The sequence below is a fragment of the Oncorhynchus clarkii genome, unplaced genomic scaffold (genome assembly GCF_045791955.1).
Source record: "Oncorhynchus clarkii lewisi isolate Uvic-CL-2024 unplaced genomic scaffold, UVic_Ocla_1.0 unplaced_contig_11735_pilon_pilon, whole genome shotgun sequence".
Classification (NCBI taxonomy): Eukaryota; Metazoa; Chordata; class Actinopteri; order Salmoniformes; family Salmonidae; genus Oncorhynchus; species Oncorhynchus clarkii.
The window spans coordinates 21,303-38,559 of NW_027258513.1; the positions used below are offsets into that span (position 1 = coordinate 21,303).

General features: G+C 42.8%; 2 protein-coding genes across 2 annotated transcripts in view; one reads left to right on the forward strand and one right to left on the reverse strand.

Moving 5' to 3' along the window:
- Positions 1-8,795: 8,795 nt before the first annotated feature.
- Positions 8,796-13,879, forward strand: LOC139397147 (casein kinase II subunit beta-like). Its single transcript, XM_071144020.1, has 8 exons — positions 8,796-8,869; positions 9,399-9,473; positions 9,954-10,056; positions 10,384-10,499; positions 11,104-11,179; positions 11,454-11,643; positions 11,882-13,404; positions 13,553-13,879. Exons 2-7 carry the CDS (start codon positions 9,402-9,404, stop codon positions 11,970-11,972), a joined length of 648 nt encoding a protein of 215 aa, XP_071000121.1. The 5' UTR covers positions 8,796-8,869; positions 9,399-9,401; the 3' UTR covers positions 11,973-13,404; positions 13,553-13,879.
- A 75-nt stretch (positions 13,880-13,954) lies between these two features.
- LOC139397145 (uncharacterized) overlaps positions 13,955-17,257 on the reverse strand; it is a 31,039-nt gene continuing 27,736 nt past the window's right edge. Inside the window, exons 28-31 of the mRNA XM_071144017.1 lie at positions 16,865-16,987; positions 16,549-16,677; positions 16,403-16,477; positions 13,955-16,265 (exon numbers count right to left, since the gene is read on the reverse strand). Of these exons, the coding sequence (XP_071000118.1) occupies positions 16,236-16,265; positions 16,403-16,477; positions 16,549-16,677; positions 16,865-16,987 (357 nt within the window). The 3' untranslated portion in view covers positions 13,955-16,235. The remainder of the gene's footprint in view (positions 16,266-16,402; positions 16,478-16,548; positions 16,678-16,864; positions 16,988-17,257) is intronic.

Below are 17,257 nucleotides of genomic sequence, written 5' to 3' on the forward strand. Positions count from 1 at the left end.
TGTACCAGTACAGAGGGAGGGCTCCTGAGAGGAGTGGTGTGAGTAGTATATCTGCACCAGTACAGATGGAGGGATCCTGAGAGGAGTGGTGTGAGTAGTAGATCTGTACTAGTACAGAGGGATGGATCCTGAGAGAAGTGGTGTGAGTAGTAGATCTGTACCAGTACAGATGGAGGGATCCTGAGAGGAGTGGTGTGAGTAGTAGATCTGTACCAGTACAGATGGAGGGATCCTGAGAGGAGTGGTGTGAGTAGTAGATCTGTACCAGTACAGATGGAGGGATCCTGAGAGGAGTGGTGTGAGTAGTAGATCTGTACCAGTACAGAGGGAGAGATCCTGAGAGGAGTGGTGTGAGTAGTAGATCTGTACCAGTACAGACGGAGGGATCCTGAGAGGAGTGGTGTGAGTAGTAGATATGTACCAGTACAGATGGAGGGATCCTGAGAGGAGTGGTGTGAGTAGTAGATCTGTACCAGAACAGAGGGAGAGATCCTGAGAGGAGTGGTGTGAGTAGTAGATCTGTACCAGTACAGAGGGAGAGATCCTGAGAGGAGTGGTGTGAGTTGTATATCTGTACCAGTACAGATGGAGGGATCCTGAGAGAAGTGGTGTGAGTAGTAGATCTGTACCAGTACAGATGGAGGGATCCTGAGAGGAGTGGTGTGAGTAGTAGATCTGTACCAGTACAGATGGAGGGATCCTGAGAGGAGTGGTGTGAGTAGTAGATCTGTACCAGTACAGATGGAGGGATCCTGAGAGGAGTGGTGTGAGTAGTAGATATGTACCAGTACAGATGGAGGGATCCTGAGAGGAGTGGTGTGAGTAGTAGATCTGTACCAGAACAGATGGAGGGATCCTGAGAGGAGTGGTGTGAGTTGTATATCTGTACCAGTACAGAGGGAGTGATCCTGAGAGGAGTGGTGTGAGTAGTATATCTGTACCAGTACAGATGGAGGGATCCTGAGAGGAGTGGTGTGAGTAGTAGATCTGTACCAGTACAGATGGAGGGATCCTGAGAGGAGTGGTGTGAGTAGTAGATCTGTACCAGTACAGATGGAGGGATCCTGAGAGGAGTGGTGTGAGTAGTAGATCTGTACCAGTACAGATGGAGGGATCCAGAGAGGAGTGGTGGGAGTAGTAGATATGTACCAGTACAGATGGAGGGATCCGGAGAGGAGTGGTGGGAGTAGTAGATATGTACCAGTACAGATGGAGGGATCCTGAGAGGAGTGGTGGGAGTAGTAGATATGTACCAGTACAGATGGAGGGATCCTGAGAGGAGTGGTGGGAGTAGTAGATATGTACCAGTACAGATGGAGGGATCCTGAGAGGAGTAGTGGGAGTAGTATATATGTACCAGTACAGATGGAGGGATCCTGAGAGGAGTGGTTTGAGTAGTAGATCTGTACCAGTACAGATGGAGGGATCCTGAGAGGAGTGGTGGGAGTAGTAGATATGTACCAGTACAGATGGAGGGATCCTGAGAGGAGTGGTGTGAGTGGTAGATCTGTACCAGTACAGATGGAGGGATCCAGAGAGGAGTGGTGGGAGTAGTAGATATGTACCAGTACAGATGGAGGGATCCTGAGAGGAGTGGTGTGAGTAGTAGATCTGTACCAGTACAGATGGAGGGATCCAGAGAGGAGTGGTGGGAGTAGTAGATATGTACCAGTACAGAGGGATAGGCCAACAAGTGATATATGTTTCAGTAAGATTGAATTTTTAGCATTTATAGCAATGGTAACCAACTGTACTGCAGGGATGGAATGTAAGTCGCAGAAAATTGAGGTTGTGGTGGCAGCTGCAGAGAGGTATATGGGTGTGCGAGGCTTAACATCAGAAGAGTTACAGGGTGTGTTATGTGGTGATGTCCCATCCTTTCAGGTTGTTGGCATGAGGTAGGATTAAATAGATTTAAATAGTGGAGTAGGGTGGTGTTATTTAGATTGTAATTCTTTTTTTTGTCAGTAGTGTTATATGGTAGGGTATTTTTGTAATAATTGTTTTAAAGCAAAGTATAGGGAGTTCTATTCCAGTCTAGTAGGTGGCGGTAATGCAACATATTGGATGCCAACCACCGTTAAACTTCATTGAAGAAGAAGTCTCCACCCTAACAAGTCGAATCGTTGTCCCAATGGCTGAAGGTAGGCGACAAGTTTAGGTCCAAAATAAGCCTATAGAAACGCATTGGGCTAATTTACGACAGATTTTGGTGAGAAAGAAACCTCTCGCCTCTTCCACTGGCGTGGATTCCTCTCTAGCAGAAGACCTTTCAAAACAGGTGATGCAGAAGTCTTCATACCTTCAAAGCACATGGGCTTCCGGAGCCGACTGGAACTCATGTAGTGATGGGCATTCTCTTTTCAGTGAGCCTTGGGCTCTCAAACGGCTCTTTAAAAAAAATATGTTTTGTATTTTTTCAAGTCAAACAGTTTGCGATAGTTAAAACAATTCTAATTAAATTATTAAATTAAATCACACTCTACCCTAAACACAATGTATTTAAAAATGCATTGGTTTGTTGTGAAAAAGAATGCTATTAAACTTTTGCATTTAAAGTAGAACTTTTTAATGTATATAAGCAAAGTGCATATAAATCTAACAATTATCAACCACTATCACTAGCAGGCCTGTTAGTTTCTCAAAGCTCCGCTACAGCTAGCTTCACAGTTGGGTGCACAGTTCGCATATGCCGTGGTAGGTTGTGCGTAGAACCTGCTTTATATGAGATTTTTGGGGGCAAATTCTACACTGTGCTCTAACATTGTCAACATTATTAAAATGCATCCAACTGCTACTGTGCTTCTGACTCATTTTCCAGCTGTTGTTTTCACAGCTGTCCTTTGAGGCATCAAAGCCAAAGGAACTGAGTAACATTAAGAAATGCTATAGATAGAAGGAATGCAGTTTGAAAACCTACCAAAAAACAATGAGTCTACTACGCCTTCACTATGGTGAATCACTAAAAAAGAAGGAACAGCACGTCAGAAATCAGCTCAATGTAATTGAAGAATCCATAGACTCGAACCACTTCTGGGAAAATTGGAAAACACCAAACAAACAACAACACAAATAATTATCTATCCAAATGGAGATGTATGGGTAAACCACTTCTCCAATCTTTTTGGCTCTATAACAAAGAACAAACAGCAAAAACAAATACATGATAAAATACAAATCTTAGAATCAACTATTAAAGACTACCAGAACCCACTGGATTCTCCAATTACCTTGAATGAGCTACAAGACAAAATAAAAACCTTCCAACCCAAAAAGCCATGTGGTGTTGATGGTATCCTGAATGAATTGATCAAATAATCACACAACAAATTCCAATTGGCTATACTAAAACTCTTTAACATCATCCTTAGCTCTGGCATCTTCCCCAATATTTGGAACCAAGGACTGATCACACCAATCCACAAAAGTGGAGACAAATTTGACCTCAATAGCTACCATGGGATGTGCGTCAACAGCAACCTTGGGAAAATCCTCTGCATTATCATTAACAGCAGACTCGTACATTTCCTCAATGTACTGAGCAAATGTCAAATTGGCTTTTTACCAAATTACCGTACAACAGACCATGTACTCACCCTGCACACCCTAATTGACTATCAAACAAACCAAAACAAAGGCAAAGTCTTCTCATGCTTTGTTGATTTCAAAAAAGCCTTCGACTCAATTTGGCATGAGGGTCTGCTATACAAATTGATGGAAAGTGGTGTTGGGGGTAAAACATACAACATTATAAAATCCATGTAGACAAACAACAAGTGTGCGGTTAAATTAGGCAAAAAACACACACATTTCTTGCCACAGGGCCGTGGGGTGAGACAGGGATGCAGTTTAAGCCCCACCCTCTTCAACATATATATCAACGAATTGGCGCGGGCACTAGAAAAGTCTGCAGCACCCGGTCTCACCCAACTAGAATCTGAAGTCAAATGTCTACTGTTTGCTGATGATCTGGTGCTTCTGTCACCAACCAAGGAGGGCCTACAGCAGCACCTACAGTGCCTTGCGAAAGTATTCGGCCCCCTTGAACTTTGCGACCTTTTGCCACATTTCAGGCTTCAAACATAAAGATATAAAACTGTATTTTTTTGTGAAGAATCAACAACAAGTGGGACACAGTCATGAAGTGGAACGACATTTATTGGATATTTCAAACTTTTTTAACAAATCAAAAACTGAAAAATTGGGCGTGCAAAATTATTCAGCCCCTTTACTTTCAGTGCAGCAAACTCTCTCCAGAAGTTCAGTGAGGATCTCTGAATGATCCAATGTTGACCTAAATGACTAATGATGATAAATACAATCCACCTGTGTGTAATCAAGTCTCCGTATAAATGCACCTGCACTGTGATAGTCTCAGAGGTCCGTTAAAAGCGCAGAGAGCATCATGAAGAACAAGGAACACACCAGGCAGGTCCGAGATACTGTTGTGAAGAAGTTTAAAGCCGGATTTGGATACAAAAAGATTTCCCAAGCTTTAAACATTCCAAGGAGCACTGTGCAAGCGATAATATTGAAATGGAAGGAGTATCAGACCACTGCAAATCTACCAAGACCTGGCCGTCCCTCTAAACTTTCAGCTCATACAAGGAGAAGACTGCTCAGAGATGCAGCCAAGAGGCCCATGATCACTCTGGATGAACTGCAGAGATCTACAGCTGAGGTGGGAGACTCTGTCCATAGGACAACAATCAGTCGTATATTGCACAAATCTGGCCTTTATGGAAGAGTGACAAGAAGAAAGCCATTTCTTAAAGATATCCATAAAAAGTGTAGTTTAAAGTTTGCCACAAGCCACCTGGGAGACACACCAAACATGTGGAAGAAGGTGCTCTGGTCAGATGAAACCAAAATTGAACTTTTTGGCAACAATGCAAAACGTTATGTTTAGCGTAAAAGCAACACAGCTCATCACCCTGAACACACCATCCCCACTGTCAAACATGGTGGTGGCAGCATCATGGTTTGGGCCTGCTTTTCTTCAGCAGGGACAGGGAAGATGGTTAAAATTGATGGGAAGATGGATGGAGCCAAATACAGGACCATTCTGGAAGAAAACCTGATGGAGTCTGCAAAAGACCTGAGACTGGGACGGAGATTTGTCTTCCAACAAGACAATGATCCAAAACATAAAGCAAAATCTACAATGGAATGGTTCAAAAATAAACATATCCAGGTGTTAGAATGGCCAAGTCAAAGTCCAGACCTGAATCCAATCGAGAATCTGTGGAAAGAACTGAAAACTGCTGTTCACAAATGCTCTCCATCCAACCTCACTGAGCTCGAGCTGTTTTGCAAGGAGGAATGGGAAAAAATTTCAGTCTCTCGATGTGCAAAACTGATAGAGACATACCCCAAGCGACTTGCATCTGTAATCGCAGCAAAAGGTGGCGCTACAAAGTATTAACTTAAGGGGGCTGAATAATTTTGCACGCCCAATTTTTCAGTTTTTGATTTGTTAAAAAAGTTTGAAATATCCAATAAATGTCGTTCCACTTCATGATTGTGTCCCACTTGTTGTTGATTCTTCACAAAAAAATACAGTTTTATATCTTTATGTTTGAAGCCTGAAATGTGGCAAAAGGTCGCAAAGTTCAAGGGGGCCGAATACTTTCGCAAGGCACTGTAGATATTCTGCACAGATACTGCCAGCCCTGACAGTAAATCTCAGTAAGACCAAAATAATGGTGTTCCAAAAATGGTCCAGTCACCAGGACCACAAATAAAAATTCCATCTAGACACCGTTGCCCTAGAGCACACAAAAAAACTATACATACCTTGGCCTAAACATCAGCGCCACAGGTAACTTCCACAAAGCTGTGAACGATCTGAGAGACAAGGCAAGAAGGGCATTCTATGCCATCAAAAGGAACATAAAATTCAACATACCAATTATGAACTGGCTAAAAATACTTGAATCAGTCATAGAACCCTTTGCCCAAGATTTCAATAAATGGGACAAACACCAAATTGAGACTCTGCATGCAGATTCTGCAAAAATATCCTCTGTGTACAATGTAGAACACCAAATATTCTGCTCTGCATGCATTTAGGCCGATACCCACTTATTATCAAAATCCAGAAATCCAGCCATCACCTACAGAGAGATGAACCTGGAGAAGAGTCCCCTAAGCAAGCTGGTCCTGGTGCTCTGTTCACAAACAGACCCCACAGAGCCCCAGGACAGCAACACAATTAGACCCAACATAATCACGAGAAAACAAAAAGATAACTACTTGACACATTGGAAAGAATTAACAAAAAAACAGAGCAAACTAGAATGCTATTTGGCCCTAAACAGAGTACCCAGTGGCAGAATACCTGACCACCGTGACTGACACAAACTTAAGGAAAGCTTTGACTATGTACAGACTCAGTGAGCATAGCCTTGCTATTGAGAAAGGCGCCGTAGGCAGACATGGCTCTCAAGAGAAGACAGGCTATGTGCACACTGCCCACAAAATGAGGTGGAATCTGAGCTGCACTTCCTAACCTTCTGCCCAATGTATGACCATATTAGAGACACATATTTCCCTCAGATTACACAGATCCACAAAGAATTCGAAACCAAACCCAATTTTGATAAACTCCCATATACATAATATGACATTTGTAATGTCTTCATTCTTTTGAAACTTCTGTATGTTTAATGTTTACTGTTGATTTTTATTGTTTATTTCACTTTTGTTTATTATCTACCTCAATTGCTTTGGCAATGTTAAGACATGTTTCCCATGCCAATAAAGCCCCTTGAATTGAATTGAATTGAGTTGGCTCGGCCCTCCCTCACGCATCTTTGGTTCATTGGTTGACACTACGTGTCTGATTGACAGGAACAACAGGTGAGGCTGTTAGTCTTAGCACAGTCAGAACGAAAGTATGCGCTTGAGATTTTAGGCCTATATAATAAAAATAAAAATAAATGGTTATTTGAATTAGTTAATTCTATTAATTTAAATCTTTGGATTATTAATATCTTATTTTAAAAATATTTTTATAAATAGATTGGGCTCTTCTGATATGCTCTTAGAGCCGACTCGTTCGCGAACGACCCATCACTAATACTCCGCGGTTTGACTGGAACAACAAACTGTTCATCAACACAGGTAACTGAGCTAAACGACTACCGCCCGGTAGCACTCACTTCCGTCATCACGAAGTGCTTTGAGAGACTAGTCAAGGACAATATCACCTCCACCCTACCTGACACCCTAGACCCACTCCAATTTGCTTACCACCCAAATAGGTCTACAGACGATGCAATCTCAACCACACTGCACACTGCCCTAACCCATCTGGACAAGAGGAATACCTATGTGAGAATGCTGTTCATCGACTACAGCTCGGCATTTAACACCATAGTGCCCTCCAAGCTCGTCATCAAGCTCGAGACCCAGAGGGTAGGCAACAACATCTCCACCCTGCTGATCCTCAACACTGGGGCCCCACAAGGGTGCGTTCTGAGCCCTCTCCTGTACTCCCTGTTCACCCACGACTGTGTGGCCACGCACGCCTCCAACTCAATCATCAAGTTTGCGGACGACACAACAGTGGTAGGCTTGATTACCAACAACGACGAGACGGCCTACAGGGAGGAGGTGAGGGCCCTCGGAGTGTGGTGTCAGGAAAATAACCTCACACTCAACGTCAACAAAACTAAGGAGATTATTGTGGACTTCAGGAAACAGCAGAGGGAACACCCCCCCTATCCACATCGATGGAACAGTAGTGGAGAGGGTAGCAAGTTTTAAGTTCCTCGGCGTACACATCACAGACAAACTGAATTGGTCCACCCACACAGACAGCATCGTGAAGAAGGCGCAGCAGCGCCTCTTCAACCTCAGGAGGCTGAAGAAATTTGGCTTGTCACCAAAAGCACTCACAAACTTCTACAGATGCACAATCGAGAGCATCCTGTCGGGCTGTATCACCGCCTGGTACGGCAACTGCTCCGCCCACAACCGTAAGGCTCTCCAGAGGGTAGTGAAGTCTGCACAACGCATCACCGGGGGCAAACTACCTGCCCTCCAGGACACCTACACCACCCGATGTCACAGGAAGGCCATAAAGATCATCAAGGACAACAACCACCCGAGCCACTGCCTGTTCACCCCGCTATCATCCAGAAGGCGAGGTCAGTACAGGTGCATCAAAGCTGGGACCGAGAGACTGACAAACAGCTTATATCTCAAGGCCATCAGACTGTTAAACAGCCACCACTAACATTGAGTTGCCAACACACTGACTCAACTCCAGCCACTTTAATAATGGGAATTGATGGGAAATTATGTAAAATATATCACTAGCCACTTTAAACAATGCTACCTAATATAATGTTTACATACCCTACATTATTAATCTCATATGTATACGTATATACTGTACTCTATATCATCTACTGCATCTTTATGTAATACATGTATCACTAGCCACTTTAAACTATGCCACTTTGTTTACATACTCATCTCATATGTATATACTGTACTCAATACCATCTACTGTATCTTGCCTATGCCGCTCTGTACCATCACTCATTCATATATCTTTATGTACATATTCTTTATCCCCTTACACTTGTGTCTGTCTATAAGGTAGTAGTTTTGGAATTGTTAGCTAGATTACTTGTTGGTTATTACTGCATTGTCGGAACTAGAAGCACAAGCATTTCGCTACACTCGCATTAACATCTGCTAACCATGTGTATGTGACAAATACAATTTGATTTGATTTGAGGTCCGAGAAGCCGAAGATTCCACAGGAAGTAGTATTCCTGTTTACAGCAGTTAGCTAAAGGGTTAGCTAGTTAGCAAAGTAGCTACCGGTAGATATATCTAGCTAACATAAAAGAGGGTGAGTAAACGTGTGCTGACACAACACATTTGGTTTTACACAGTACTAAATTCATTGTTTACTTTCAAATCACTATGTTTTTTCATGCGTGTGGAAAATGTCCGTTACCTAGCTAACGTTATTAAACCAATGTAACTAGCGAGAAAACACGGGGTTAGCTAGTGTTATCTATGTAGCTAACGTTAGCTAGCTAGAGTTCTTTATGCAGAATTTGACTAATAACAATAGGTTTTTGTTCTAGCCCAGTACTAACACATCTGGGCTTGATGATTTGATGAATTAGCTAGCTAACATCTGGGGCAGAAATAAAGCCTGCTGTGTACACATACTTCAGGTCCCTGGATCAGAATGGAATACACCACTAGCTAATATCACATTTTATTGGTCACATACACATGGTTAGCAGATGTTATTGCGAGTGTAGCGAAATGCTTAGCCCAGCTAGCTTTATATTCTAGTGCTACAATGGAAATTCTGAAATACATGTAATTTTTGCATGCCGTTGCACCATCACCCCCCACTTGTTCAGAAGATGAGCAGCTCGGAGGAGGTGTCATGGATCTCCTGGTTCTGTGGCCTGAGGGGGAATGAGTTTTTCTGTGAGGTGAGTAGATAGCTAGTTATGTCAGAGCATCAAAGAATGAGAAGGACAGACAGGGGAAATACTATTGCTCTGACTTAGCCAACTGTTTGTGAAGCTAGTTGATCCTTTGAAATACAGAATGAACTGTTACAACTACCAGCCAAATATACCCAAAACACCGATGGAGAATTCCATGTGAAAGAGGACCAAAATACAGTGTTTAAAGTCGTGGGGTGGTTTTGTATTGGTGCCATAGTGTGTAACCGTGACATAAGCTTGTTATGGCGTGGTGGTAGATTCAGATATTCCAACACAGTGCACCGTGTAGGCTACTTTGCTTAATTCTACCTTTAACTATTCTGCTTGTCTTAATTGCCAATACTGAAGTAATCCCTTTAACCTGTTATGCAATTGACCAACCGTGGCCAATTCATAAAAAGTGGTAGACATTGTTTGGCAGCTGAAAGCTACTAACCATGTTGATCCATTCCACTTTATCAGGTTGATGAGGACTACATTCAGGACAAGTTTAACCTGACAGGGCTCAATGAGCAGGTGCCTCACTACCGCCAGGCCCTTGACATGATCCTGGACCTGGAGCCAGGTGAGCTCATCACTACACCGTCTGGCATGACTTCACACTGACACTTCCTATAGGCTAATTTATCAGTTCTGTTTGTATTTACAAGTGCCTTTCAAAAAGACACAAGGACACAGTACTGTGACTACATACTTTGATTCAGTGCATCTATAGGTGGAAGTCTACCTTGTGTTGATCTGAAAGCCTCACATATGTGTGTATAAAGACAGGAAAGACATGCAGACGCTATAATGCTGCCTCCCAGTGCTTTATTCATGCACCATGTCACTATAGGCTTCTGTGTACCTTGTGTGTTGATCTGAAAGCCTCACGGTCATGTCTGTCTGTCAGATGAGGAGTTGGAAGACAACCCCAACCAGAGTGACCTGATAGAGCAGGCAGCAGAGATGCTGTACGGGCTGATCCACGCACGCTACATCCTCACCAACAGAGGCATCGCTCAGATGGTAATAAACCCTAGATCTGTATATATTGTTCTGGAGTCTGGATAATCTCTTTATCAGTGGTCTCCAACAGGTAGACTGTGAGCTACCAGTAGCTCGCAGCCCACCTAGGAGTAGCTCGCCAATCAATTCTGAAAGTACATTACACTCAAATTAAAATGTGTTCGTTTTTTTCTTAGACCTCAAAAATGGTCTTCTCATGCGATTTAAAGCTTTGACATGGACTCAGAACATCCATTTTCAGTCTTTCTCTATGAAGAATTGTAATATTGAACAAATGTTAAATTAAAATAAAAAAAATCCCAAACCAGGAGAAATAAAACAGTGAAAAGAGAATTCAGGAAAATGTGAAATATAATTTTATGGGGCCCACTTAGTTGTCTATTAACTTATTTTACCAGGTATATTGACAAAACAACTATTTGAAAGCTATAAAATAAAAATGTAGTTCGTGACATGCTTCATTTTTTTTGTTTTAAGTAGCTCGTGCTAGAAAAGGTTGGAGACCCCTGTTCTAAGTTCTACCTGTCCGTTTATGTAGTTAGTTTGGCCTTCTTGGACTAGCTGTGTGACCATGTTACACACTGAAATAGTTTTTGGTTTGCAGCTGGATAAGTACCAACAAGGGGACTTTGGCTATTGCCCAAGAGTGTACTGTGAGAATCAACCCATGCTTCCTATTGGTGAGTTTGACTTCAATGTATTCATACTCCTGTTCACTTACATAACATACCTCTTCTCTTTTCATGGAATTGAACCATTTCTCTCCAGTCACATTTTGAACTATATCACAGATTGTCAGCAGTATTTCACACAGGTCTGAGGGAATCGTCAAAAAGATTACTCTTGCTTGTACAGTAAATATATTTGATCAATATTTAATTGCCAGCTGACACCAGAATAGACGTCTGTGCCCTCAGCGGTGTTACATAGATGTTGATCTCTCCTCTCCCATAGGTCTGTCAGACATCCCAGGTGAGGCGATGGTGAAGCTGTATTGTCCAAAGTGCATGGATGTGTACACCCCCAAGTCCTCCCGGCACCACCACACGGACGGGGCCTACTTCGGGACAGGCTTCCCCCACATGCTATTTATGGTGCACCCAGAGTACCGGCCAAAACGACCTGCCAACCAGTTTGTGCCAAGGTTTATTTCTATAATTATCTTTGCAAATTCATCAAGATGATCTGTTTGCCCCATTTGATTTGTTTGTGTTATTACATAATTCATGTTCAGCTGGGAACTGTAACAAAAACCATTTGCTTGATTTGAAGATAACATTTTTTTCCCTCGGTAAGGAGATTGAGACATGTTAGCATAATGGCAGCCTTCTACAATCCACACTGTTATTGTGTTGTAATATTTAGTTGTTGTTTTTTCTCAGGCTATATGGCTTCAAGATCCACCCCATGGCTTATCAACTCCAACTCCAGGCTGCCTCCAGCTTCAAGAGTCCTGTGAAGGCTATTCGCTAGAACTTACACACCCGGCTGGGAAAGAGACATTTTGACTTGGTTGGATTGAAAGCAGTGGATTATGTAGCTCAATAAAGGCTTGTTAAAAACACATTATGACAGATACAATACATACATGTAGATCAGGGATGGGAAACTCCAGTCATCGTAGGTCGCAGTATTACCCCATTCATAGCAAACACAGCTGACACATTGTATTCTAAACTGAGGATCATGATTAGTTAATTATTGGAGTCAGGTGTGTTAGCTGCAGCAAAAATATGACACCAATCAGGCCCCAGAAGGACAGGAGTTGACCATCCCTGATGTAGTTAGATGTAGACGTCCGGACCAGGCCATCATCTGTTACACAGGATGCTCTTTGGTGATTGGCTCCCTCTGTGCTTTAGCCTATCATAACCCTACTGACTACAATCGTGCAACTCTTCCCCTCTCCTTGACAGGACCCAATCTTTCAAACCTTTTTTCAGTTTGGCTCGCTAAGGCAGGGTTTTCCAAACTCAGTCCTGAGGCCCCCCCCAGGTGCACCTTTTGTTTTTTGCCCAATTCTGATCTTTTGCCCACGTATTGTCAAAAGAGCTGATGTGATTGGTCAGAGTTGGGCAGCCTGTGTGAGCACATCCTAATACCTGTTGTCACACTATCATGCTGACCTGCAAAGTATTGGGCTGGCTCAGATACATTCTCTACATGGTTTCCTTTCCCGCATGGCTCCATTACCGAGGGTGGACACGTAACTTAGCAGTGTGAAAAGGCTGAAATAAAACGATCTTCAATGATTGTTCATATCCAGATGATTGGCTGAGAATCCAATTAACAACCAGTTTGATATGTATGATAGATTCCCTAGAGAATGGATGCTGCACAAATTGAATTTAAGACAGAGTTTATTAGATGTATAAGATGTGTTCTCAGGGTGAAGGGCAACATGGGTTTGCTTTGTGCTGACATAAAACACCAGTGCTGGAACACTCACTGTCCCAAAGTGAAAATGTTCGGGCCACTTAAGCCATCATTAGTTGTGAACATGTCCATGACAGAGCAGAGTTGTCTCTTGACTGGACACTGAGACGCATGGTTTCTCTTGACTGGACACTGAGACGCATGGTTTCTCTTGACTGGACACTGAGACGCATGGTTTCTCTTGACTGGACACTGAGACGCATGGTTTCTCTTGACTGGACACTGAGACGCATGGTTTCTCTTGACTGGACACTGAGACACATGGTTTCTCTTGACTGGACACTGAGACACATGGTTTCTCTTGACTGGACACTGAGACACATGGTTTCTCTTGACTGGACACTGAGACGCATGGTTTCTCTTGACTGGACACTGAGACACATGGTTTCTCTTGACTGGACTCTGAGACGCATGGTTTCTCTTGACTGGACACTGAGACACATGGTTTCTCTTGACTGGACACTGAGACGCATGGTTTCTCTTGACTGGAGACTGAGACACATGGTTTCTCTTGACTGGACACTGAGACACATGGTTTCTCTTGACTGGACACTGAGACACATGGTTTCTCTTGACTGGACACTGAGACGCATGGTTTCTCTTGACTGGACACTGAGACGCATGGTTTCTCTTGACTGGACACTGAGACACATGGTTTCTCTTGACTGGACTCTGAGACACATGGTTTCTCTTGACTGGACACTGAGACACATGGTTTCTCTTGCATTGGTCTGTTACAATATGAAGTGGTATTGAACACACAGGTCATGTTTCATGTTGATAACCTACAGCTACAACCAGTTTACATTATGGTACTACATTTTACATTAAAGATGTTTTTCTTTCAGTCTACAATTCCAGTGGTAATGCTATTATTGATTTTCTGAAGTCTGTATGCAAGCATCTGGAATTAAGAATTTTTAATAAAATTGTATTTCTTACAATTCTATTGGTCACCTTTTATTAAAAAATGTTCTTATTGTGACTGAAATCATGCTCAGACAGACACTACACACCACTTGATAATTCATCCTGATTTTATTTAATTTTAAAGACAGGGATATGTCACAAAAGCAATATGTTTACATATCTAAAAACGAAGGGTTCCGCTGAGATTCTAGTTTATGCCCTCAAGATCCTTCTAGCTAATAGTTTGTGCCACCTTCACAAACTTCTTCAGAGGGGAAGAAAGGTCTGCTACCAATTGTCATTCTCTAAAGGGGTTCTCATACAAGTATCTTTATCTGATCTACAAAAGGACAGGGTACACCAACTGGTAGAGGAATCTACTCTAAAACAGGTGGTAAGAAAGATTTACAAACTAGATGATTATGAATGTGACTTCTGTGTCTAAAAGCCTGCGAACAGGCTCATGTTTTAAAAAACATCCCAGTACAAAGAATCACATGAAACAGTCTCTACTTTACAAAGAAATGATGGTAGAACATGTACAAAAGGACTAAATATGTTCCCCTGTATGAAAGAAAAGCCACATACACTGGGACAGCTGCCTTTTGATAGTGATAAATACACCTTGCACAGGTACTACTGTGTTTAAGAGCTGAGAATCATTTGGACCCATCTGCAGGGCTAGAATGTACATTAAGACTGAACATTCTTCATACAATCATATACAGAGAGGTTTTGTCCTGCAGTATTGATAAAGACATAAAACCTGAGAAACAGACTAAAGCATTGTTTCATCAACCACATTTCTATCTAAAATCATTTTAAGGGACAAAACACAGCGGGACTGTCCATTGCTCTCACGTCAGACTGCATGGGGCAGTCCTAGAGGTCAATGGTGCGTTAAAAGAGGAAGAAAAACAATGGTGAATATGTACTGGGAAACATGGGGGCACTCCCAAATTCAAGCTGTAAAAAAAACCAAAAGACAATATTGATATGAGAAGCTACCATTGAGTAGGATATGAACTTCAATAACTTAAACACCTCATTTTGTACAAATACTATAAAAGCAGTAATGCTATAAAATAGAGTAAACATTTCAAAACAGATAGTTGTCATCACGTCAAAGTTTATACCGAGGGTCATCGTGGCCTGACCTAGTAGTATTACACATGTTAACTTGGCTGGTTAAGAAAGAGAGAGTTTACCTGAGCAGAGAACAAATCCAAAACAGGCATGGTTGTTGGAGTATGCAATATCTTTGTTCAATACTTTTAAGTGAGGTATGTCATTTCAATTTGAATATTCAATCAAAAAAAAAGAATATTCCTCAATTATAAACATAAACAAACTCAAAGGAGTTATCCCTTTCCAAAAATATGTCTAGTTTCTGTCCGGCATCTTAATCTGATTGAAAAAGTCTGATAATGTTATTACTTAAAGCCCAGTTGAAAACAGTGCATTTCTGTCAAAATGAGCATGTTAAAGGGAGACTCAGTACAATGCCGTTGCCTCGACCAGCACCGCAGATACTGAGATGAGCCAGATGCAAGACTTGGCTCTCACACAGTATCTGCGCATGTGCACGGGTTCACATCACTCTGTTCACAGCGTTGGAACCATGGCACCAAAACAGCGGAGAAGTCGAGCCTCTCGCTTCAACGTTCTTAGTTGTTTGGCTGAAATTGACCCACTACACTGTTTACTTTCTGCAGTACTTTCTGCAGTTTACTTCTTGCTGAGTCCACACTTAAACTCAATGACACAGTAGTAGCAATACAAACGACAGAAAAATATGTTGTAAATAAACATTTAAACGCAAATGACCTAAATGCTCTTAGAACTGAAAAGGTTCATCTTTCCTACTATCATAATACAAAAAAAAAAGAGTAATTTGGCGAAATATGAGGTTTGAGTGGAATAGACCAAAATGAAGCCAACATACAGTCAGAACAGCAGTATGGAAAGAGAGGACACAATAGGCTTTCTCCCTGGCCTGTTCATATCCCACTGGGCAGGGAGACACCAGGATGCATCCCAAATGGCACCGTATTCCCTTTATAATGCACTACTTTTAACCAGGACTCTGGTCAAGAGATGTAACCACAGTGGTTCTGGAGGGGACAATGTCCGTATGGGTTGAGGAGGTGGGGGTGGCTCTGGGACAGGGAGGTTAGTCTGTACTACAAAGCTCTGGTGTCTTGAGCATCAGATCCATAGGGCTCCCTGACTGTGTGTTGAGCATCAGATCCATAGGGCTCCCTGACTGTGTGTTGAGCATCAGATCCATAGGGCTCCCTGACTGTGTGTTGAGCATCAGATCCATAGGGCTCCCTGACTGTGTGTTGAGCATCAGATCCATAGGGCTCCCTGACTGTGTGTTGAGCTGAATCACATTGCTGTTGCTCCGCCGTCGCTTCCCTGCAGGAGACAAAGCTTCAGTTAACCTCCACCTAGCTGGCTGTACACCTTATGACAAAAATGTGTCACAGAGAAGCATTGTGTTTGACCAGGCCTTGGTGTGTGTAGAAGGAGCCGTCATAGACACCGTACTGTACCTGGTCATCCTCTGAGTCGGCAGTGATGACGATCCTCTTCTCCACTCTGGTCTCTGACGCTCCTCCTTTCACCACCTGGGACAAGAGAAATAGTCAGAGGCCATGACACAGCTGAGGTGTGTGTGCGGTCTATGGTGTGCCCTTACCTTGGAGATGTGAGTGGTGGTGGTAGTAATGGAGGTGCCACTGGTTTCCCTGCTGCTCTCTGAGGTAATGGACTGAATGCTGCTCAGTGCTGTGGCCTCTTTCCCCCCGTCTGTCCCACCAACTGACACCTGAGAGGAAACAAACAGAAATAATGGCTCCATGGTAACACCTCAGTCATCGGTGCACTGTACTGAACGTTTCAGAAAGAAATGCCATGTATAGATCCCTGAACACGGCCCTGATTGTACCCTGTGGAGGTGGAACCACAAGAGTTCCCCAGCTGTAGCATCATCTATATGATCATGGGGTGGCTACCTCTGCAGACTCGTAGCTGATAGTCTGGGTTTGAACGATAGGGACATCCTTAGTGGAGACGTCAGTAGGGAGGGAGTTGGACACGTCTGTGATGGTGACTGTCTGGGTCTGCACCAGAGGGGGCTGGGGTGGGAGGAGAACACACTCCAGTCAGTTTGACTGAACGTTGCACATCAACATGAGAAGAGCCGACATGGTTCCTTTCTTCTATACATGGCAAACAGACATATAGGCTCTATATCACATCATTATATCTGAACCTTACATGATGTTGTGTCCAGTGTTTATATACATTATTGGTTGTGCCCAATTGAACATTGCACAGCTGTAACTTTCCAATGTTTCATCAACCACGCCCCTCAAACCACACCCCTCTTTTCATTCACAACTGAT